Source organism: Equus przewalskii, chromosome 1 (assembly GCF_037783145.1).
Source record: "Equus przewalskii isolate Varuska chromosome 1, EquPr2, whole genome shotgun sequence".
In the NCBI taxonomy this organism is placed as follows: Eukaryota; Metazoa; Chordata; class Mammalia; order Perissodactyla; family Equidae; genus Equus; species Equus przewalskii.
In genome coordinates this window covers 90,987,498-91,010,160 of record NC_091831.1, presented here as the reverse complement: position 1 = coordinate 91,010,160, position 22,663 = coordinate 90,987,498, and the positions used below count along the sequence as shown (strand labels likewise).

Below are 22,663 nucleotides of genomic sequence, written 5' to 3'. Positions count from 1 at the left end.
CTACCACAGCACGGCTTGATAAGCAGTGTGTAGGTCCACACCCAGGATCCGAACCAGCAAACCCTGGGCTGCTGAAGCAGAATGTGAGAACTTAACTGCTGTGCCACCAGGCCAGCCCCCAAAGTTATAACTTTTTTCTTTTTTTTTTTATTTAACTTTTCATTCATCTTTTAAAAAAAATTTTATTATTTTCCTTTTTCTCCCCAAAGCCCCCCAGTACATAGTTGTATATTCTTTGTTGTGGGTCCTTCTAGTTGTGGCATGTGGGACGCTGCCTCAGCGTGGTTTGATGAGCAGTGCCATGTCTGTGCCCAGGATTCGAACCAACGAAACACTGGGCCACCTGCTGCAGAGTGCTCGAACTTAACCACTCAGCCACGGGGCCAGCCCCCCAAAGTTATATTTTTAAGAGTCAACCATGTTGATGTCAGCAGTGCTAGTTCATTCATTTTCACCACCGTGTATTATTCCATCCTGCGAATACACTGCATTGTGTTTGTTCATTCTCTTATCTATGGCTATGTGGGTTGTTTCCAGGTGGAGCTATCGAATGCAGTCCTGCCGTCAGCACCTTTATGCAAAGCGACAGCGTCCCTGTGCATCTCCATGCATTTGGGGGCTCCTCTGCTCCTGTGACCCAAAGAGCTTCCTCACCAGACAGTTGATGAGAGAAAACACAGGGCCCAATCACGAGCCTTAGGACATGCAACTGTGCCCTTTGGAGAAGTTATTTCAGTTCACTTCTGAGTTCACCAGGAAGTCCAATACCATCTGCGGTCGAACCTGTATGGATGGAACTAGCAACAGTACCCGGGACAACCCGCTCCTCAGGTGCCTTCAGTGGGTCACCGGGGAACCACAATAGCCATGCTGCGTGGTGAGCCTGTGGGCTCCTGCCATTGAGTGACCAGATTTTATCCAGCGCCTTGAGGGCTAATCACCCTCGGACACATGCTTACTCTATTTTTTCATTTGTTTGTTTCTGCTATTCACGGACAACGTCCTAAATCTCATTCCAACTGACTTTACTAAGTGAACAAGGAAAGTTACATTTCAAGTCTCCCTGTTAAAACTGGATGACATCTATCAGCGGGAAGGGGCTCTTTTTTGCATAAATTAACACTTTGGAGACTGAGTGAGCCAGCACTTCGGAGTCAGATCCATCTGGGTTCATATATTTAGCTCTGTCACTTACTAGCTATGTGACCTTGGGCCACTCACTTAACCTCTCTGAATATCAGTCACCAGATCTGTAAAATGAGAATCTTAATAAGTGCATGAAAGAGTCACGTAAAATGAAATAGATACCAAATAATTTTGCAATCTTTTAGGCACTTTATATAGATATAGTATATGTGTAGATATAGGACTAGATATCCACATAAATATGAATGTGATATACTTGTTGTAAATATTGTATTGATTAAAGTTGGAAATCACTGACCCTAAGATGACCTCCAGGGAGGTCTCGGGATGCTCAGCAGCACCTGGGAGCATGACCACTGCCCACGGTCTGGAAGCTTGGTTTTTTATCTCAAGCAGATCTCATCAGGCCTTGAAGGACAGACCAAACCAACCAAATGCCAATTCCTTTTTAATAGGAAACATAAATAGCAAGTACACTACAGTGCTCCTATGGGCTGGTTGGCATGTTACCTCCTTATGGCAAAGTCTCCTTAGGTAGCCAGATTATGATCTGAAGGCTGCAGGAGCAGGGTGGGGTGTGTGTGTGTGTGGTGGTGGTGCAGGGTATGGGCCAGATGCCGAGTCATGGGAGACTAGAAAGATGACCTTGTGGCCAGTATCACTGAGTCGTGGTGGCCTAAAGCACCCCTCTGAGAGGAGGACCAGCAGATGGACAGTTTCCACTGGTAGCCTGGACACGCTTTGCTTTCTGCGTGTTCCTTGACAAGGCTCCTCCTGGACCCATTCTTTTCTGTTGACAAAGGAGTTCTTGAATATATTTGTTTGTTTTTAGGCTTTCTCAATTGTTAGTTGTAACAAGTCTTTATTCTCTTTTTTTTTTTTGAATATGTATTTATCTTCAGCAGGTCTTGCTTAGATTTTCTACTCCTATTCTTTCTGCTTTTGAACAAAGAAAGATCGTCTCTTAAGTCAATGTCTGTTTTAAACAATTCTATCTGTTCTGTGTTGGTTTCCCACCTCCAAGTTTAACCCTGAGATCCAGGCTGGATGTCCCGTTCTCAACCCAGCATCCTGCCTTCAGTTTCCCATTGCTCTGATCAGAACTTTAGAAAGGACCACACCAACTCAGCAAACAGCTCCTCTCTTTGGGCACAGTGATTGGGGAAACTCCCATTAGGTAGGCACCCAGCCCCCTCAACCAGAGAAAGAAGTGAGGATTTCAAAGACACCTTACATTAACAGTGTCTGTGACACGTCACAATTAGTGAGGACACTAATGTCCTATGGGTTGGCTCTTCATCTGACCAAATTCTCCTGAGTTTTGTAAGTGCCGAGGGTCTGTACAGGGGCAAAAGCAGAGTGGTTCTCACGTGAATATTGGGATTGTCAGGATTACTTTTCCATTCAAGGATAATATAAGACAAATATGACTTGATACACAAATAGTCTGTTTAAATTATAATTTTAGAAACTCAAGTGATGAAATAGAGACCACATGAGGATTTGTTCTTTCTCGTAAGCATTTTCTTGGTCATTTTTTCTCAATGATGCCGTGTGCTACAGTTTAACGCACAGTGACATGAGAATGAGGAGACCCAACCTCAACTTGCTATCATCCCAACTTGCTCTATCATCTATATAATCAATTCTTATATTGATTTTTCTCTGTAACAAGGAATTTGACTTACAACTATGGATAAGATTGAGAAGCCCATGCTTAGGGAAATGTGCCATTATCAGTCTCATTATTGTCTTTTCAAGACCACAGGGATAGTGGGAGGAACCCATATCCTGGTAGGTCAGGAAGGGAATGCGTGTTCCCATTTTCCATCTTCCGGGAAAGCTGGAAATCTTAAACCAGGAATTGATGTGGGCTCTGAATTAGCTAAGGGAGGCACACTCCCCTCTTTCTGAGAGCTGGAAGAAATTGGGGCTCTGTACTTTAAGGAGTAGAGAAGCCTAAAGCACTTGAGTGGTGAGGGGTGTGCACATGGAGGCAGGCCAGGTAAGTGGTACCCTCACGCCCTTGTTTTTCGCTTGGTTTGGTTTGGCTTGGTTTTTAGCTGTTAGCAAGCTGGTTTTCAGCAAAACTGGCAGATGAATTAATTGCACAAAGAATGGCCAGTTTCTGGAGCAGTCAGCAGCTGGAGGTACTTCTGGGGGGGGGGGGGGTCTGGCTCCACTCACAGGTGATAAGGAGCTGGCATTGCGCCTTGTAAGTGAGGAGAGCAGAGGGCTGCCCTGAGGCTGAGGTGTTGGCGGCAGTGCCCAGCAGAGCAGAAATCTAGCAGTGTCACTAGAAGGCACAGGTGCTGACCAGGAGAGGAGGCTGGACCAGATTTTGAAGGGAGGTGGCCAACTGGGGTGGCAGGAAGCAACCAAGACAGATCTGTGGGAAATTCAAATTCCTTGGGGACCCCCAGAGATGCTTGGGAGTGGGGAACCTCCTGAAAGACTAGACCTCCTGCTAATGGGGGAAGGTGGGTGTGCATGTTATACTCTGAGACACAGTGGAGTAAGAGTGATGGCTTCCCCTTCCCTCCAGCCCATAATTCCCCCACCTTGCCCAAGATGCTGAAGAGGTACACATCTGTGCATGTCTAACCCTTAATTTCCTAATAGATAAGCAGGGGGGCCTAGAAAGTTTCTAAGGCTTACCTCTAAATTATGTACTAGGTGGTTATTAAGTTCAACTCTAAGATTCTCTGTTTAAAATAGGTAGAGAAGCCAAAGACCAAAATCTAACCCCTCAATGAGTAAGACTGAGTGTGCTCAAAAATAAATGTTCTTAAATAGAAACAAGCTTGATTTCCCTCCATAGTGGGACCTACAGGAAGGGAAGTCATTGTCACCTGTCCTTTATTTGTGGTAATTTGCATGCTAATGATTGAGCAGTCACAGGCTGGTTGGTTGGATAATGAACCTGGTCTAGCCACATTGTATCAGGGTAACCAGTGTGGACGCCAACGGAATGTTGACTATCCCTTGGTGAGACAGATTAATCATTGACCAGCCCCATTAACTAACTTGGCATTTTCAAACAAAATTTACCTCTTTATAGATCACCTAAGAAAAGATCAAGTGCACATAATAAGCATTACCTGCTAAAATGTCTTATTATGTCTTACTACGCTGAAAAAAAGTTATTGTCATTTGTGAGGTTGGTTTCCAAAATGAATTAACACCAACAGGAAAGTGGTTATCTTTTAAAATCTTAATAATTTCACACGTGTGGTATTTCTTTATGAATAAGGCCGAACCAAAAATGGCAGAGTCTGTGAAACAATGGTGTTAAAGTGATTTGAAAGTCAGAAAGTGCTGAACCTGGGTGAGGGGTTATTCTAATTATACTGAGAGACAGTTACTGAAATCTTTCTCATGCACTTGGACAAAATGCAGACTTACAGTGTGTAGAGTGCTAGGCATTGAGTAGAATATATTTTTTCATACTCACGTCTCTCTTATTCCCCAAGAATAATTGATATTTCTTTTAATAGAAATCCAAATTATAGCAGGAAATTAAAAATAAAAGGCCAGCCAAGAAGAGTCAAAAGATGGAGATGCTGGGGTCCCCTATCTGTTGCAGAGGGAAGCAACACTGAGTTCTGTGCATCCTCTCACGGAGGACACAAAGGGGGGAGATGGTGTGTTATGTGATTGCTAATGTCTGACAAGATATTCAACCACTCACTCCATAAATATTAGAATACTTCCCATGGGTCAGGATATGAACAGGGTTCCAGGAAAGAAAAATAATGAAAATAATGAAAGTAGTGGCAGTAGTAAATAAATATCTTAAAAAAGTCAATCCCACTACGGTGAAATATGTGCTAGAATAGTGGAAAAGGAGGGATTTGGAACCCCTTCACGGAAGAAGTCATGCAATCTCTGCCTGGAAGAGAGGAGGCAACTGATAAATGGTGACTCATGAGGGAGGAGGTCATTGGAGAGAAGGGCACTTTGGGCAAAAGAAGTATTGTGGTGTGTGTAGGAAATGACAAGGGGCTGGATTTTCTCGGAGCGTAACTGTTGCTGGGGGATGGAGAGTAGGTGTCAGGTAAAAATGGACAGGTGGATGGAGTGGATATGCGAAGGTCCTTTCTAAAGACCCAGCTCGTGGACTAACATATAAAGGTTTCATTCTGTGCTTGCTAAATCAGTTTCTGCACTTCCCTTGGTTCGTTTTCTTCTCCTGCTTTAATTTTGTCCCACTTTGCAGTGGCCATCTGTGGAAGTGTCCTCCAGCCTTTGTGTCCTTCTCTTGGAGCAGTGTCCCCATTATTCTGAGGACTGCTTAGTTGTGGCCCCAGACACAGGGTTCCAGCAGGAGCTACTTTCTTCTCACACGATCAGGTCTCTATCCCAAGATAGGACAGTCATGGTCACCTGCCCCCTGGAGGCGGCTGGCCTGGTGGTAGGCATCTAAGCCAGGGCCACAGATAGGTCCACCTCTACCTGTCAGGAGCTGTGTTTTTTGGCCACACGGAGGAAGGTGGTGCATAGTGGGAAAGAATGACACACCAAGAGAAGAAGAGAAAAACACGCATGCTGATTCCTGGCGATGCTCAGATGCTGGTTCCAGGTTTCCTGAAGTCTAACAGTATCCCTGCCAGTCTGTGTTAGGGCTCTTCACCCTTTCTTTGGATTGCCTGGGCATCCTTAGTATCTTACCAGTAAGCTCACTCCTTTGAGCCAACTTGAGTTGGGGAGTTGCCATGGTTTTAAATTCCCTTTTTTTCCTTCCAATTTTCCCCATCTCACCCTTGACCATAAACCTTACCTCTCTGATAATGACACTGATATCAACAAATACATTATACCAACCATGTGCCAGATAGTATTCTAAGCTTTCTACAAATATTGACTCATTTAATTCTCACAACATTCCTACGAGGTAAGTGCTGTTATTATCCCTCTTTCATTGATGAGGAAACGGAGGCAGAGAGAGTTTAATTCACACAGCAGGTGAGGAGAATTGCTGAAATTTGAACATGGCTGTCTGGCTTCCAAGGCTGCTCTCCCTGAGCAGCTTAGAGTCAATACCACTATGCCGTCACCACTCTACGTGGTAGACAAAGCCAACCCAGATGCCACCAGCAACCGAGGAAGCCAGAGAACTCAGTGAAAGGGTGAGAGCAAGCATGGGCTGCCCTGTGCCTGAGGAAGCTCAAGCCATAGGACACAGGGCTGTGGTAGCATGAGAGCAACTCCCAAGAGACAGACATCTCCAGGGAGGAAGACCATGCCTGTCCCATTATGGTCCAGTCATTGTCTCCAATCCCACTCCATCATAGACACGTGCTTTCCCTTTGGGGCTGGGGGTGTGGGGTGTGGGGGCGACCTGGCCCAGGGTAAGAGGAGGAGCTGTGATCAGGCAAGGGAAGCAGAATCTTACGGTCCTACGATATGGTCCAGAGTAAACGACAAACCTCAAATTTTACACTCATCATTTGTTGTCGTTTATTTGATTGATCAAAAACTGGAGAAGCTTAGCTGCAGTCTCTGCTGCCAAAGTGATTTTCTCAGTTTCCTCTTGAGTTTCTAGTAGCATTTCTTGTTTTCACACCTTGCTACTTGGTTTTGATTCCTAAGAGTTCATGGATGGTGCATTCTCACGGCTAGTATGTTTGTGTCTGTTATATTTTGACTTTAGATTGTCCCTTTGTACCATGTGGCAGGGGCAGAAATTCACTCATGCCATACTCCTTTGAACCAAATAAACTTTAACTGTGACAACTAACGGCATCTCCTTGGTTTACATCATCTCATCTGGAAAGCTCAGTATCCTTCAGGTGGAAGGTGGGATTTGCGAGGTCCTCAGCCTCCCACTGCCTCTTTAAGATGGCATCCAGGTGGTCGTGGAGGGGCTGGTGGGGGAGAAGGGAGCCTTGGATCCTTGCTTGTCTATACTCTGAGTGGCTGGGGTGGTCACTTGGCTGGTGAACTTTAAGGCATCTTTAGGTGGCCTTGACTGGAGGCTGAAAGCTGCGGCCCTGGTTTTGAGGCTTTGTTGATTCAGTCCTGCTCGCTGAGGCCTCCTAGTCCTCACCAGGGTGTCCATTAGTCTAGATTCTCTCAAGACCTTCATGCCCCCTCCCCTGCAGGAAGGTAGGGACCCTAGCACACCATATGGAGGCCACGGGGAGCCAGGAGCACCCTATCAGGCCGAGCCTTGTGGCTGCATCCTTTAATCCCTGCAGAACCACCGTGGGTGGCATCTCCTCCTGGCCTTCCAAATGGGGGAAACTCTTCTGCTTTTGGCTTCTCCATCAGCTTGTCTGATATGCCTTCCCTGGGCCCTGGGCCAGAAGAGGGAAGTCAGAACACACAGGTCTGACTGCCTGGTCCTATCCCTGCTCTTTCCTCTCCCCACTCTCCATGCAGGTACAACACGACACACTTCCCCTCTCTCTCTCTCTCATTCTTTTTCCCTCTCTCTCTCATTCTCTCTTTCCGCTGCCCCCCCCCCCCCCATTCTCTCTTTTTCCCTCTCTCTCTGGCAGGGACTTGTCACACTTTCCTTCTTTCCTTTGTAATACTATGAGAATAGTGTTTTAAAGCCTCTATGGCGTATAGCCCACACGGATTACCACATTCAATTTAATCTTCACTATAACTCAGAACAGTAGTTAACACCATCCCCACTCTGCAGATGGGAAAAGCGAGACTTACGAGGTTTAAGAAAGTCCCAGGGGAAATAGAGTAAGTTACTGACACAGCACAACCTCTGCCCTCCTGTCTGTTTCAAAGGCCAGCGCTTCTGTCTTTCTGTCCAGAACTAAGATCTCGTCCGGCTCTATGAGTCTGCGATTCTGAGAGCGAAGGAGAGACCTCCTGGATAAGGGGGATGCCTGCACAGAAAGCCTGTTGGCATCGCTGCCTGTGTAGAATTAAAGATAAGCAGGTAGGATGGGGGATAACAGAGACCTACAAGCCTTTCTCTCCAGGGAAGAGAAAGCAGTTAGAAAGAATGGCCGCATGAGGAGGTGTTGAGAGGAGACATAGTGGATATGGCAGAGAAGAAAAGCCTGTGGACATAGAGATGGCAGCTCACTGTGTGCCCTGCCACGCCTGTGGAAGGCCACTTCCCAGGAAGGCCATGCTTCCTCTCCTGGTCTCCTGCTATCATCTTAAAGTTAAAAGAAGATCAAAATTCCTTGGACTATCATACATCATACAACGTGAGTCCTGCCTCTCGTGTCAAAGGGATACGGAGCAGAGTCGAGCTGACTGCTTTCTCCCACCAAGTGTCATCAGTACTGTGGCTGGAACCCAGGTCATTTCTGGGAATGCGGTCCCCAGAGTCATGTGCTGTGTGCCCAGCGGGTCTGTGCTAATTTTCTTTAAAAATGCAAATCTCCGCTTCAAATTCAATGGCCTCCTTTGGAATTTAAAAGAGTTCTAGGTGGTTTAAAGGTTGCCCAGAATTCCTGAGCCTGTTAACTGGTCACACTCTACTGACTCTCATAATTAGCACGAGACCACCGTATCGAGTAAATGCTGCTTAGTATTCAGCAATGACTAACGGCTCCATTTCAGACTGTTTACTTAAGAGTGGGGGCTTTCCTCCACAGCCATGTTTCTGGATATTTACCTACTTAACAATGAAGACAAGAGAGAAAGTGAGGGCCCAAATCATGCATTCCTCTATCCCTTCGCACCCCTCCCACCCCGACCCTGGCCACCAAACCCCAGCATCGTGGGGGACCCCGTTCCAAGTCTTGTCTGGCTGTTGAGCTGCGTGACCTTGGGTAAGTCACTTCTCTACCCCGAGCCTCAAGGAGACTCTGGGGGCTGAACTGGGTGATGTCAAATGTCCTTTCTACCTCTGAGACACAGTGATGGGGGGAAAGTGATGGGGGGATGAAATGTCTCCTTCTCTGTTAAAATTCAGACACATTTATTACTTACCGAAAAGCACAGCATGACAGACTCCAAGCAGACAATTGGAAGAGTCCCAGCCTCTAGCAGCTGTCCCCATGCAACTTGTCTTTTATTGCAATGGACCAACGCAAGCAGGAGAAGGATTAAGGATATTTGCAGAGTGACATTTAGAAAAATGAGCAGAGGCAACAGCACAGTAAGAAAGTAAAACCTGTCAACAAATATGTTCGGTTAAATGTGCATGTGCATCTGTGTGTGTAATGGTCATGTTCTTGACAGTTTTATTTTTTAGGGAGAATATTAGAAATACATTTGTTTGGAGACAGTACCCAAATGAGCCAAACGTGGTGGCTGATATGGAAACGCCAAGCAGAAGAACTTGCTTGCTTACTTCTAAGGGGGGTGGAAAGTTGGAAAATGGAAAGAGCTTGCTGGGTGCTGTGTACGTAGACTGGCCACAGGCAGAGAAATGCCGTGGGAAGCAGGGCCAAGAGGGGAACTGTTCTGCACAGCGGGAGCATCGAAGAGGGGTTTTTACCCTGTTTGATGTGAAATGAGCAAGGTAAAGTGCAACCTCGTCTTGCACTTCTGTCAAGTATACATTGGCATTAATTAAGAGCACGTGAATATTGGAGGGTGTTGCCTTCGGGGTATGTGGAAGAGAGGCTGGTTCTCATTTGGTTTGAGGTTGGGGAAATCAGGGACAGTCTACTTGACGCAAGGAGCAAGGGCCCCAGTTGACGTCCCAGCTGACCTCTCTCTCCATCTCTCATTATCTGTCTGGGCCTGGCCTGTCTTGCCCGCTGCACACATGTTTAGTCCTACTTGAAGTCTTCTCTTTCCACCTGTCCACATCCTGCTCATTTCTTCACAGTCCAGTTTCCATTTTCCCTACTCTCTCCACCGTCTCTCTGCCCTCATCCATTCGGCAGTGACCACATGCCTCCAAGGCAGCTGTGTGCTTATGAGTGCAAATACCTTATTGGACTCCTCCCCAGGCCCAGACTAGAAGCCCTGGGAGGGCAGAGCCCCCCGTGGCTGTCTTTGCATCATGTGCCCAATACCTAGCTTGTGCCTGACACACAGCAGACATTTGACATTTGCACAGTCGATAAACAAATGAATATCATTAAGCACCTATAGATCAGCAGTGACAAATACTGCCCGAAGACGATGCTTATTTCAAAATACACCCCAAGCATTGTTTCTCTACCCCCTAAAAAATGCTTCTTTGGGAGGATTTGAGACAGTCTGATGTTTTTGCAAACATGGCTACACTGAGGGGCCATCTTGTCCTTGTTGGCTCTCCCCTGGGTTGGCCTGTTCTTCCGTGTAACCTTTATAGGGCCCCCACGGTGGGGACGTTTTCTGTTTCTGCTAAGAGCCACGATCTCTCGCAGGGATCCCTGTGGCCGCAAGAAAAGCAGTCCCTCTAAGCTTCCTGCTGCCTTAACTCCACCAGGATATGCAGATGTAACTATTTAAAACATCTTTTAAATTCTCAATTTAGTTGTTAAATAAGGCTCCTGCGACAACCTCTGGTAACAAGCAGTGACAGCCACCCTGGCGAACAGGAGAGCAGAGCTGAGCGCCTTACTCAAAGCCAAGTCATGGCAATTTCCTGGGCCAGGCTGCCTCTGCCCGGGTGTCCATCGAGGGCACTCTGAAGCTGCGTGTGGCGGTGGCCTGGGAGCTGCCCGCGGCCTCAGCAATTTCTGGGCACCGGGCGCTCAGCCCTCGGCACCGGCCCGTCCCCGGCGCGGGGAGGAGCGCGGCCCTCGCATGCTAAGTGGGCAGCCTGGGGGCGCCTTTGTTTCCCGCGGCCGTCTCCAAGGACCCGCTTTCCCTCTGAATCTTAATGGCCTGCTGCCCCGCCGCCTCCGCCCTGGCACCCGTCCTGGGGACAGCGCCCCTCCGCGGTGCGTCCCCGGACACCCGGGCGGCGGGGCTGGGGGCAAACCGAGACTAGGCGAGCCCTCGGGCACGCGCACACCTGCGGGCCAAGGGGGTGCCCTTCCACCAGCCGCCCCCTACTTGGGGGTCCCACTGCCCGCGGCCGCAAGTCTCGCGGTGCTACGGCCTGGACCGGGGAGCCGCGGCCGGCGCCCCTTGCCGCCTGACAAAGGCCGGCCCGGGAGGCGGAGGCCGAGGCGGGGCGGAGGCGGGAGGCGGGGGCGGCGGCCAGGAGAGAGGAGCGCCGCCCGCGCGTCCTTTGTGTGGCGGCGGCGCCCGGGCCTGCGCCTCCCTGGGCGCCGGGCTCCGCGCCGCCCTCCGTGCAAGATGGCAACGCCGGCGGCCGTCAACCCTCCGGGTGAGTAGCCGCGCGGCCCGCAGGCCCTGGCCGGAGCCGCAGCGGCTGAGGGGCCGGGCCCGCGGAGCGCCCGCGGGAGCATGGACCCGGCGCTCGGTCCCCCGGTCGGGCGGTGGGAGCGGCTGTCACTCTGCGCGGCAGCCTCAGCCTCAGCATCAGCACCAGCGGCGGCATCTTCATCCCCATGTCTGCCCGTCCCCGTCCCCGGGATGCGCCGGCCGGTGTCGGCGGGCGGCGGGGCCCTGGCCTCGCATCCCCGGGAACCAGAATGACCGGCCCAGGATCCCCTCAAGTTCCGAAAATAACGACCTTTGCCTTCCCCATCCCACGCGTTTTTCTCTTCCGGTCCCGGACCCCGTGGCATCGCGGCGTCAGCAGGTCCCGGCGGGGAGGAGGGTGGGTACAACACTGAGGAGGGAAAAGTTTGGAGCCAGGATTCAACAGGGCGGAGCTCCCCGGACTCTTCCCCTGCCCTCCGCGGCCCCGAAGCTCTGGTCTTTTGCGCCCTGTGCGATTGGCTACTGTGCATCCCAATCTTTAATGGGCGCAAAAACCCAACCTGTAATAACATAGCGTGGAGCGGCCCCAGCCCTGCCCCCAAATCACATCCTCTGCCTGGGGCCGACCTGTCCTCAGTGTGCGCTCTGTGACAACCGTGCTCATTCCTGTAGATTTCGAAAATGGAAAGAGGTCGCGATCAAGTGGGAATATTGACCCGTTTAGGAATCGTAGTAGGGAAATTGTATTTTAGTTGGGGAAATGCCCTACCTGCTGAGTAGGACTGCCCGAGGCGTGTCCGAGGATGGGAAGGGGGACCGACTGCTAGGAAGTTTTGGGTGTTGTGCAATGACTGCTGTGGGCATGGCACAGAGCTAGGTCCCTGCGGAGGGTGCAGGGAGGGTCAGACAGAGGCCAGCCCTCAGGGATTCCCAGTAGACAGAGGTCTCGTGTTGGGGGTGGGGTGAGGTGGGGTGAACACCCACAATGCCTAGCAAAGGAAAAAAAAAGTGTCGCCAGAGAGTTAGGAGTGAAGGATCTCTTCCATCTGAAGTGGTCAAGAAGGCTTGTGGAGACTGGACGTTTCGGAGACTGGACTTTGCAGAACTGGAAGGTTTGCATATGCAGAGCCAGGAGCTGAGGGGACTTGCAGGTGGACGCGATAGCATGAGGGGCGGCAGACTTGCTCTGAGCATGCGTGGGTGTCCTGAGCCATGGGGGCCCCGGGGATGGAAGAGCCAGCAGCGATTTCACCTCCAGTGGTTTGGCTGTGGCCGGGCTCTAGCGGGCATTGATAGACAGCTGAGGAGTATGGACTGTCTCCCTCTGCATTAAGAGAGCATCCTCGGTGGTAGTGAACAAGGAAGTCAGATGCTCATGGTTCTTCTGGAAGATTAGTTTGTCAGCCATGTCTGGGTAACACAGAAAAAAAGAGCAGGACTGGAGGCAGGAGGCCTGGCTGAAATGAGGCGGGTGCTGGGAGAGGAGCCTTGGTGGCTCTATCTTGGAACAGAGATGAGGGGCAGCACCGTTAGTGGGGTGGAGGCCCTCAGATTTTGAGCCAGGGTGAAAGAGGAGGCCAAGGGGACACAGAGGAGACGTGTCCGTGGGGACACAGAGGTGAGGAGCCAGAGGAGTTCCCTGTCCAGAGCACTGAGTGGGAGCACGGCTGGTTTGAAGACACAGCTGTGCCATTTTGCTTGCAAGTGAAGCCTACCATTTCAACCTGTTCAGCTGCTGACGAATCAATAACAAATTGATAGCTTTAAATGTTATGACATTAGAAAAGGTAAAGGAAGTGAAATGAAGATGTGTTAATCCAATATCAGTTTATGTAGAAACTAGGAATAAAATCAGAGAGGTGACTTACATAACATATATACTAGTACATCCCTGTTTAAAACTGTTTTGTCCATTATTTTGTGCCATGAGCTAGATAGAGTCCATTTGGGGCAGCCGCCAGTCCTGGTGGTGCTGAGCACGCAACGCCCGTGCTGTGGACTGTGGGAGACCCGAATGGTGCACTTGCGGGATTGTTTTTATTATCTGCAGACGCCCAGCCTGATGGACAGTCAGTGATGTCCACGTCTTTTCTCGGTTGGCAGAGATACTGGAGATCTTGAGCATGGTTAGAACCTCTCACGTGAAAATTTCTTGAGGTGACCGCCTTTTCTCTTGTCCACCATCTTTTCTTTTCCTCGTGCCCTGTGGCAACACTTGGATCTGTGTGACTTGTTGTTTTTGCCCCGCGAAGCTCTAAGGTCTTTGGGAGAAAAGGTATAGTCTCAAGGGATGTGTCTGAAGGCTTGAGCCCAGGAGAGAGATTTCAGATTCGACTGGCAGTTTACAACAAGGAGAGGCAAGGCGCCATGCGTGGTACCCAGAGTCCCCGTCTCATGGGCAGGAGTTGTAGGATGCTTCCTGGACACTGCCTCCTCCTGCCACCTCACTCCGCTCCCCAGAGGTCATTGCTTTGCACAGAATAAGAGCTTGGTAAACACAGGCAAATGGCCTGGAAGGCACCAGTTCTTTCTGCTGCTAGGCTGTGCCCAGGGTACAAAGGCCATAGGCCATCCCTTCCTCAACCCCAACCCCACCCACTCTTTCTGGTTTGTCCAGCAGCCACACTTGCAGTTACGCCTCTCTGTGACGTATGGTGGGGGCACTCTGGGGTCTCGGTGATCACAGGTGAAGCATCTTCACACCTCATGTTATTCAGGTGAGATGAGCCAGGTGCACACCTGTAATCTGCCCCTTCTAGGTCCCCTGTTTGGGTTTTAGGTTAGGATTCTACCAGCTACTCCGGGGGAGGAGTGGTCTCTGGAGAAGAAGGGTTTGGCTCCCGGATGTTCTCCTCATGGCTTTGGCCGGAGTTGTCCTGGGTCTAGTTCCGTCCTCTGTGGCCTCTGACGCCTCCTTACTTCTAGGTCATCTGCCTAGGTCCCCACATTGGCTGCTGATACTGTTGTGGTGGCTGATTTTCTCTGTTCTTTCTGGGCAGGGATGGCAATGTCCTCTAGACTAGAGGACGGAGTTCTAGAATTTTCTCTTCTGTGCATATGTATTCTTTGTTTCACTTCCTGTTTGGGTGATAGTTAAGCATTTCTGGTTTATGTGAAATAGTGAAGGATTGTACTAGTTTCATGCATGAAAGGGTGTCTGCCACTGAAGTGGCACAGTGGAGAAGGGGACTGTGTTTCCACTGCCATTGTTCAAGCTTCAGCTTTCGTAACTTAAGCATGAGAGAATTGGGTACAAATTCAGACCAGCGATGGTTAGGAATTATGCATTATCCGGACATCCTCTGAAATGAATATTTGCAGAGTAATTAATAAGACTTGCATATTTTAAAGGAATTCAAAGGTATGTTTTAAGAGATTTAGAATGTCTACTTTTTTCTGAAATAATTATTACTAGACTACTTTTCCCTCTGGGTTTCTGGCCTTTGGCATTTTAATTTGGAATTGGTTGTACAGTACAGGAAGATTCTCTGGGCAAATTGCCTTAGATGGAGAGACTTTGGGGTCAGTTCAACAAACGTATTGAAAGCCCGTGAGGTACAAAGCTCTGTGCAGGGCGTGGGGCAATGTGAAGATAAGGAAGAATGTCCCTCGACCTGGGGGAGTCCTGAGTCTAACAGGGGAAGTGTAAGTAGACTGACTTTCTGACAAAGGTAGGATGAGATGATCATTGGTGTGTATGGATCATGATTGGGATGCAGAGGAAGCCTTGTGGGGAGGTAAATTCTGAAATGCGGCTTTTTGAAAGGAGAGGTGTTGGCCTATGGAGAATTTAGAAAGGGTCACTTCAAGCTGGGGTTGTGTGGGCAGACTCGTGAAAGTGTGGGACCCGGCAGTGGTTGTCCCTTCAGTGCTCTTGGGGAGCTGGATGGGCCCCCGGGATGCAGGGTGGGTTTGGAGCATTGGGGACGTGCGTGCTGTGCTGGCAGGCTTTCCAGCAGCACTGCCTCGAGCAGAGAGGACACCCAAACAGGCTGAACGTGAAGTCCAATTTCTGTACATTCTGCATTTCATGGAATCTATGAGCCCATCAATTGCAGGAAAAATCATTATTTTATGTACTTTTAGGAAAAAAGTTGTTACCAATTCAGCTTCGACACACCATCAATTGTAAAATGCCCTCCCATTCAGTGATGTTAAAAAACATTTAGAACAGTAAAATACCGTGCATTAAAATAACATCAGCTTTGCTGCCTGACCACCTGCGTCTAAAACATATGGTCTCCTTTTCAATAAAAGACTTTATAAAGTTTGCCCTTTAGGCCTGTGCCAGGGAGCCCCGTGATGAACCGATAGCTTTTAGGCTTCTGCCAAAAGAAAGGAGTGACACCTGAAAAAGAGGTTTATTTTTTCCTCATAATATGTTCATTGAGCAACTGCTATGTGCCAGGTACCGAGCCAGGTTCTGGGGGTACAGTGGTGAGCAAGACAAGTCAGCCCAGATATCGTGCTGCTGACGGCCCAGCGGGCAAGTAGTCATACAGAGTCCCATGAATGTGTTCCGTATAAAATATGTTAATGCTGTGAAGAAATGAGGGCCTCCTTGAGGAGGCAACCTTTCAGCTGAGGTCTGAAGAACGAAGAGAAACACATGAGGAAGAGCATTCCAGACACGGGGAAGAGCCACCCAGAAGGCTGACGTCCGAAAGAGCTGGGCTGGTTCGAGGAACCAGAAAAGGCCAGTGTGGCTGGAGAGCAGTGAGCAGGGGCGAAAGTGGTGTGGGAGCTGGAGATGTGGGTAGAGGCTGGATCATGGGAGGCCACTGAGCTTGGGGTGGGAGGGTTCAGATTTTATTCTAAGAGCAATAGAAAGCCACACAAGGGTCTTGAGCCATGGAGAGATAAGGTCCCACCTGCACTGTAAGATGCTCTCTCTGGCTGCTGTCTGGAGAGCAGGTTGGAAGGAGGGGGGAGGAGAAGCAAGACTCCAGTTAGTTGCTGACTTGGGCCCGGGGTGCAGTGGAGATAGAGAGAAGCAGATAGAGCTGAGATGTATTTTGGGGTGGGGATGCCATGATGAACAACTCCGGGGTACCAGTTACATCCTTGTCCATCCTTGCAGTTGGGCAGGGCATGTCCTGGTTGGCCACATGCAGCAACTCTTTATTTTGGGTGGAACCATCAGGTCTATATGGTAAAGGGTTGGGGGAGGGTGCTGAGGGAGAAGGAAGAGTCACGGATGAGTCCCAGCTCTCTGTCTGGACACCTGGGTGGTTGGAGGTGATGGGAAGGTGGTGAGGTGCAGGTGACCCATGGGGCGTACTGGAGGCCTCAGCATTGGTTGAGTGGAGGTGCCCATGAGACGCAGAGGTAGAGCTGTCAGGGAGGCTGTGGGCCACATGGGCCCGAGGGATCTGGGCTGGAGAAATAAATGAAGAGGGATGCTAGCCAGCCTTTCGCTGGGTCCTCTAAGTGTTTTCCTTGGGGAAACGGAGATCATAGAGAAGAAAACACTTGAGGAAATCGCCTTGGTTCCCAAGCAGTGTCTCCACTTCCTGCTTCGTGGTCAATCTTTGCTGAGATTCACCAAGGCGCACAGGGAGATCGTTTCTGCATCTCTTCCAGAACTATTACTCCACTCATGTCTGTGTGTGTGTGTGTGTGTGTGTGTGTGTGTGTGTGTGTGTGTCAGATTTGCGCTTGGCTGTAACATCAGAAAGGAATGTGCGGTGGAGTTGCCCAGGATTGGAGTATTCTGTTTGAGGGGGGTGGTGAGGCCTACAAACAGAAGCTGGTAGGAGCTGTTATTGGGCAGGTCAGGCTGTTGGGCTGGTCTGTCACACAGCTTTGTGTTCAATGAATAAAAACGATTTCCCATTCCTAGTCAAGCTCCTTCCCACTTGAGGTCTTCTGTTTATGCTGCACTCCTCTTGGAATGATGAATTGCTCACCTGTCCTTCCGTCCCCACTCCAGCCCCTCCCCACACCTGACCATTCCACCGTCCAGCTGCTTTAGTGTCTTTCTGGCCTCAGCTTGAATTCTTACTCCAACGGGGAGACCTTTCCTGATCCTTTATGCAGATAAAGCCTGCCTGTAACGCGTTCTCCCAGGGCCCCCTGCACAGCGTGCTTTGCATGTGGAGTGCTTCCCTCACCTGCAATGAAGTGGTAAATCCTGCGGTTATTTGCTCAGCGCCTGTGTCTCCTGCAGGACTGGAAGCCCCCTGAGGGCGGGAACGCATTTGCCGCTGTGCCGGCCTAGCACCTACCATAGTGGATGAATGGACGCCAGAGAATTGTGTTGTAGTCTTGTATGTGGCTGCCTTTAAATGTTTGCCTTGAAGGAAAGAAAACATGTACCCTGCATTTGTAGGTCTCCAAAACAAAATAGGCCAGAGCTGTCTAATTTAGCGCCTAATTTTTATATGTGGGAACTGATTTTGGTCTGAAAATCCTACCAGGAAAATCCCTACCCAAGCCAGTTCCTCTAGACTATATAATAAGGTAGAGAAGCCTTGGGGACACACACATCTTATCATTCTCCCCAGGGGGAGGGCAGGTCAGCCTGGAGGCAGCCTGGAGCCTAGCTGGTAGTGGTGGAAGGCCCATTTCCACCAGGTTCCTTGTTAAAGTCCCACTCGGGTCATCTCCGAGGGGGCCCTCCCCTTTCCTGCCTTCTGTTTTGCGTGCGACACTGCTGCTGCGGCGTGCATAAGGACCAGCGGTTGCAGATAAGGTAAGACTCCAGGCTGGCTTTGGGATTCCACCCTTCCCCCCCGCCCCCCAACAGGAGCTGGCTGCAGCAGGTGAAAGGATGCCGTCTCGCCCTCTGATCGGTGCCACCGGCTCTGGAGTGGGAAGCTGAGGCCCTTTGCAGATAAGTGGAGACTCTGTGGGTTTTGCGACTGTAACAGTTTGACCATTTCTCAGGCAAATCCACAAAAAAGCAAAAATGTTTACAAGTAGATAGTTCCTGCTTTTGTGCCTTGTGGGAACCTGGGGTGCCCTTTACTGCTTTGGTCGTGTTGTGAGCGTGGCGGAGCGCGGCGAGTGGAGCGTGGGGGGTCTTCTCTGAGCCCCTGCTGAGGAGTTGGCGTCTTTCTTCCCCATGACCACTTTTTCCCTGAATGCAACAATAAAGATACATGTTAATTGTAAAAAATTTGGAAAATGTACAAAAGCACTAAGATAGTCCCACCACCCACCATTAACATTTTAGCATATGTCCACAGACTTTCCTTCTAAATATTATATATGTACAAAATAGAATTGTTCTGAAATACTGTCTTGTTACATTTTTGCCCCTTCATTAACAGGAACAGCATCTCCTACCAGGGATACTGAAGTGTCCTGTTTTATGGCCATCATTTATTGACTCAGTTTCCTCTATTTGGTGTGCTTTTCCATCTGTCAGAATTATACACAATGTTGTAAGGAACATCCCTGTGTGTAAACACGTAATTAGATTTTTTTCCTTAGGGTAACTTGCTGGCAGTGGAACTGAACAGTCAGATGGGTATATATGTTTCAGTTTATGTTGCTTTCTGCAAAGGTTAAACCAGAGGCTCTGAGAAGTTCAGAGACGTACATGGGGTCCCCAGGGTGTAAGTGGAAGAGCAGGACATGAGCCCAGACTGCTCTTGGCAGCTCCGCCGGGCTCTCTGCCTGCCTGCTGGGGTCCTGTCTGTGCCCCATAGTCCCCCCTCCACCTGCTCCCTTTCCGGTTCACCACAGGTGCCGTTAACTGTCCCAGAAACCTTTGCTCACTGCCTGTTGTCCACACCTCCCCCTTGGACTGAACTGCGCATTTCCAACCAGACCACCTGGCTGACCTGCCCCCCGGCTTAGAGAGCACGGGGTGGAGCGAGCCGTTGCCCTTCCTGCCTGCCTTTGTGGCATCAGTCAGGTCGTGGTAGTTGTTCCTGCTTCAAATGCACTTTCAGGAGGTTTTAATAACTAAGGGCAAATGTGTTGATTTGGGCATCCCTGCTTTTCTTCCGCAGCTCTGAAAAATAGAGAGCAGCCGCCCGTGGCACTGGGCACCTCTCCATCCAGGCCCAGGAGGCACAAGGAAAGACTTGGATGTAGGGCGGCCAGGGGGATTCAGGGGTGCCGTGTGCAGGGTGGAGAGCACCAGGGGAGGTGGCTTAAGCTGAAACCGAGCTCAGTGGGCAGCTCCAGGGCCTCCTGAGAGCCAGGCCAGCAGAGGGCCTTGCTGGGAGCTGAGGTGGGACCAAAGGAGAGGACGGTCCTCTTTCCTACACCGGACACTCCTTGGGACCCCACAGTGACCCATTCTGGCCATGAGAGGCTCTCTGCCTGTTGAGTAAAGCAATTTCCAGCCTCTTTTTGCCTGGCCCACCAAATTGCCCTAAGAGTGGTTAAGGAAAAAGCCACTGAAATCAATAAATGACTGAAGGGAGACGAGGAAAGCCAAATGGTTGCTCCTTACAGACATTAATAGGTAAGCTGAGTTCCAGACTCTGAGGCAACAGGAAGCCTGAAGTTAATTTATGCCTCAACTTTTTTTTATCCATCGCTATACCCAACTGGTTTCTTTTCTTTTCTTGGAGATGCCTCAACTGAGCCCAGTGGCAGAACATCTGAGAAACCTGGCCTGGGGGGGCCAGAGGTGTGTCCACTCAGTGCTTGTCAGCTGGGGGCATTTGCAGTGTCTGGAGACATTCTGGGGGTGGATGGGGAGGTGCGGCTGAGTGGTGGCCTCTAGAGGGAAGAGGCCAGGGATGCTGCTAAACGTCCTACAGTGCCCAGGGAGCTCCCCCGAAACAAAGAATTATCCAGCCCCAAATGTCATTAGTGCCGAGGTTGAGAAACTCGGGTCTATGGGGACAGGACTCTGTTGGCCTCTGGGCAGTGGCGGCTGGGCTGGGAAAGGACCCAGGAGGCCCCCGTGACCACCACTTCAGTATAAGAAAACGTGGCAGCTTTAGAAACAAGAGGATACTTTGCAGATCATTATGATAGCCGCAATGGAAGCTGATTCCAACGTGAAATAACAGAACTGCGAGAATTTTGGATTATTATTTTTAGAACAGCATTGATGTTTCTATCACATCAGCAGTTTGAAACGAGGCCTAGTCTGGAATCATTTGCCATAATTTGATAGGCCTGATGGATTCCCAGCCCCGCAAAAGAGTAAAATGGATGAATGTGATCAAGGACCACAGCTGTGTTCTCTCTTTTTTGAAAGCATTTCACACCAGAGAACTTCCAACTTGGTTCAGCCAGCCAGTTTCAGTTTCAGCCAGTGCTCCCCTTCCCCCTGCATGGGGGCTACTGTGCTTTGTGCCGGGGGACAGAAAGATGTTGAGTAAAATAGGTGTGTTCAGCCAGTCTCTAAAACAGGCAACACTGGGACAATTTTATGCAAACAACTGATGGCATGCTAGAGAGCAAAAGAATATGTACACCCTGACCGGTTCCTTATGAGAGGCACACAAAGAATGCTAATGGAATCGGTTCAGGGTGTGCCGCTCATTTTAGGACAAGAGCGTATGCCTTTTCCTAGTTGGTCTCACAAACTGCAGTTCTCTGTCCCCAGCTGCCCGCCCGACGTGCCTATCCATGTGTCCCACAGATTCTGCAAAGCCAGCTCCTTCTGCACCACCTCCTCCCCGGGTTCCCCTGTGGCAGTGAATGGCACCACTCTCCATTCATTGGCCCGAGCCAGACATTAATTATATTAATTGCTTATCCACCTAATTAAACAAATACTAATTGAATGCCAACCGTGTGCTCACAGTGGCGCGCAGAGCAAGGCGTGGTTCCTGCTTTCACGGAGCTCACCGTGTGGTGGGAGAGTCAGCCACTTATTAAATAATCAGATGTGCAAGGATACCGTTAAAATAAGTATCACGAAAGAAAGGAGGCTTTGTTTCCAAATGGAACAGGAAGCCATTGAAGTGTTGTGAGCGGGGGGGCCATGTGTTGGGAGGCGGGTTTTGAAAAGACCTCTGTGGCTGCTGAGTGTGACGGGTGGGTGACGGCTGTCCAGCCGGGGGACTGCGGAGGCCTGCAGGTGGCAGCGGCCCGTGGAGAGAAACCAGTGGACTCCGGAGAGGTTTAGGAGGTAAAGCCCACTGAATCAGAGGATGGACCAGGGAATAGCTGATGCGAGGGCAGGAGTGGTGAGTTCCTGCTTCAGGCAATGGCGGGAAGGGTGGCGTTTCCCAAAACAGAGAACGCTGATGAGGTCCCGGTATTTGGGGGTGTTTTGGTGGAGGTGGCGCGGGTCACCAATTTGACCGTGGATGTGTTGAGTTTAGGGCATCTTGAGTTCAAGATGTCCAAGCGATATGGGGATTTGCCAGAAACCTCTCGGTTGCTTCATTTCCCTTAGAGTTGGGACTTCTTTTCAGCGCAGGATCCCCAGTACCTTGAAAAAGCCCTGGCACATGATTGGTGCTTAATAAATACTTAGTTACTGAATGAGTGAATGAATGCATTGGTCTCCAGATCACAAACAGTGAAGAGAGACACGTCCACCACAAGGTTACTGTTTTGTCTTTGGTAACTTTTTATGCTGAGTAATTTCAGACTTACAGAAAAGTTGCAAGAATGGTACAAAGACCTGTCTACCCATCACCAGGACTCCTTGTGTGTTAACCTTTACCACGTTCAATTTACCAATTTCTCCGGTTTTCCTCTTCTTCTCTGTATTTCCGAACAATTTGAGACTAAGTGGTAGACACGATGCCCCTTTTAATTCTAAATGCGTCAATATGTGTTTCCTAAGAATGAGGACATTCTCCCACATGACTACAATTTAGGACCAAAATCAAGAAGTTAGCATAAATATAATAGTGTTATTTAATCCACACATCTTCATCACATTTACCAATTGTTCTTCATAGCCAAAAGCATTTTTTTTCTGGCCCTAGGTTTAATCAGGATTACAAGTTGCATTAGTCGCGATGTCTCTTTAGTCTCTTTTAATTCTGGAATAATTGCTCAGTCTTTTTTGTTTTTTTTTTCTTTCGTGGCCTTCACATTTTTGCTGAGGGCAGGCCGGTCCTTTTGTAAAATATCCCTCCATTTGTTTTTGTTTGATGTTGCCTCATGATTACATTGAGGTTGTGGTTTTTAAATTTTTTACCTAAAACGCCACAAAAGCAATGTCGTATCTCAAGACAATGTTTAGCAGTCACTACTTTGGAGCGAGTCTGAGCTGATGGGGTCAAGGTCCCATGCAGAAAGACTGAGGAAGGCGACTCGTGATTTCAGATGCCTTCTCTGCCAGCCTGGCACACCCCCTCCTTGGGTTCTATGCACCGTGTATAGAAGGCTCCAGATGCTTCTTGTCCCAAAGGATTTCTTTAAAAAAGACTGTAAGGCTAACACTTTT

At 49.5% G+C, this 22,663-nt stretch overlaps 1 protein-coding gene across 10 annotated transcripts in view; it reads left to right on the top strand.

Annotated features, from left to right (window-relative positions):
- Positions 1–10,602: 10,602 nt before the first annotated feature.
- Positions 10,603–22,663, top strand: part of ARNT2 (aryl hydrocarbon receptor nuclear translocator 2) — a 173,080-nt gene continuing 161,019 nt past the window's right edge. For 4 of the 10 annotated variants that reach the window (XR_011525325.1, XR_011525316.1, XM_008532067.2 and 1 more), the window contains exon 1: positions 11,183–11,341. Coding sequence is in view for 4 of the 10 variants with exons in the window: in XM_008532067.2 (XP_008530289.1) it covers positions 11,311–11,341 (31 nt within the window). In the remaining 6 variants the exon portion in view is untranslated. Of the gene's footprint in view, positions 10,950–11,182; positions 11,342–21,276; positions 21,447–22,663 lie in introns of those variants that run through there. The other 6 variants (XR_011525369.1, XR_011525356.1, XM_070569822.1 and 3 more) reach the window with 5 other exon arrangements.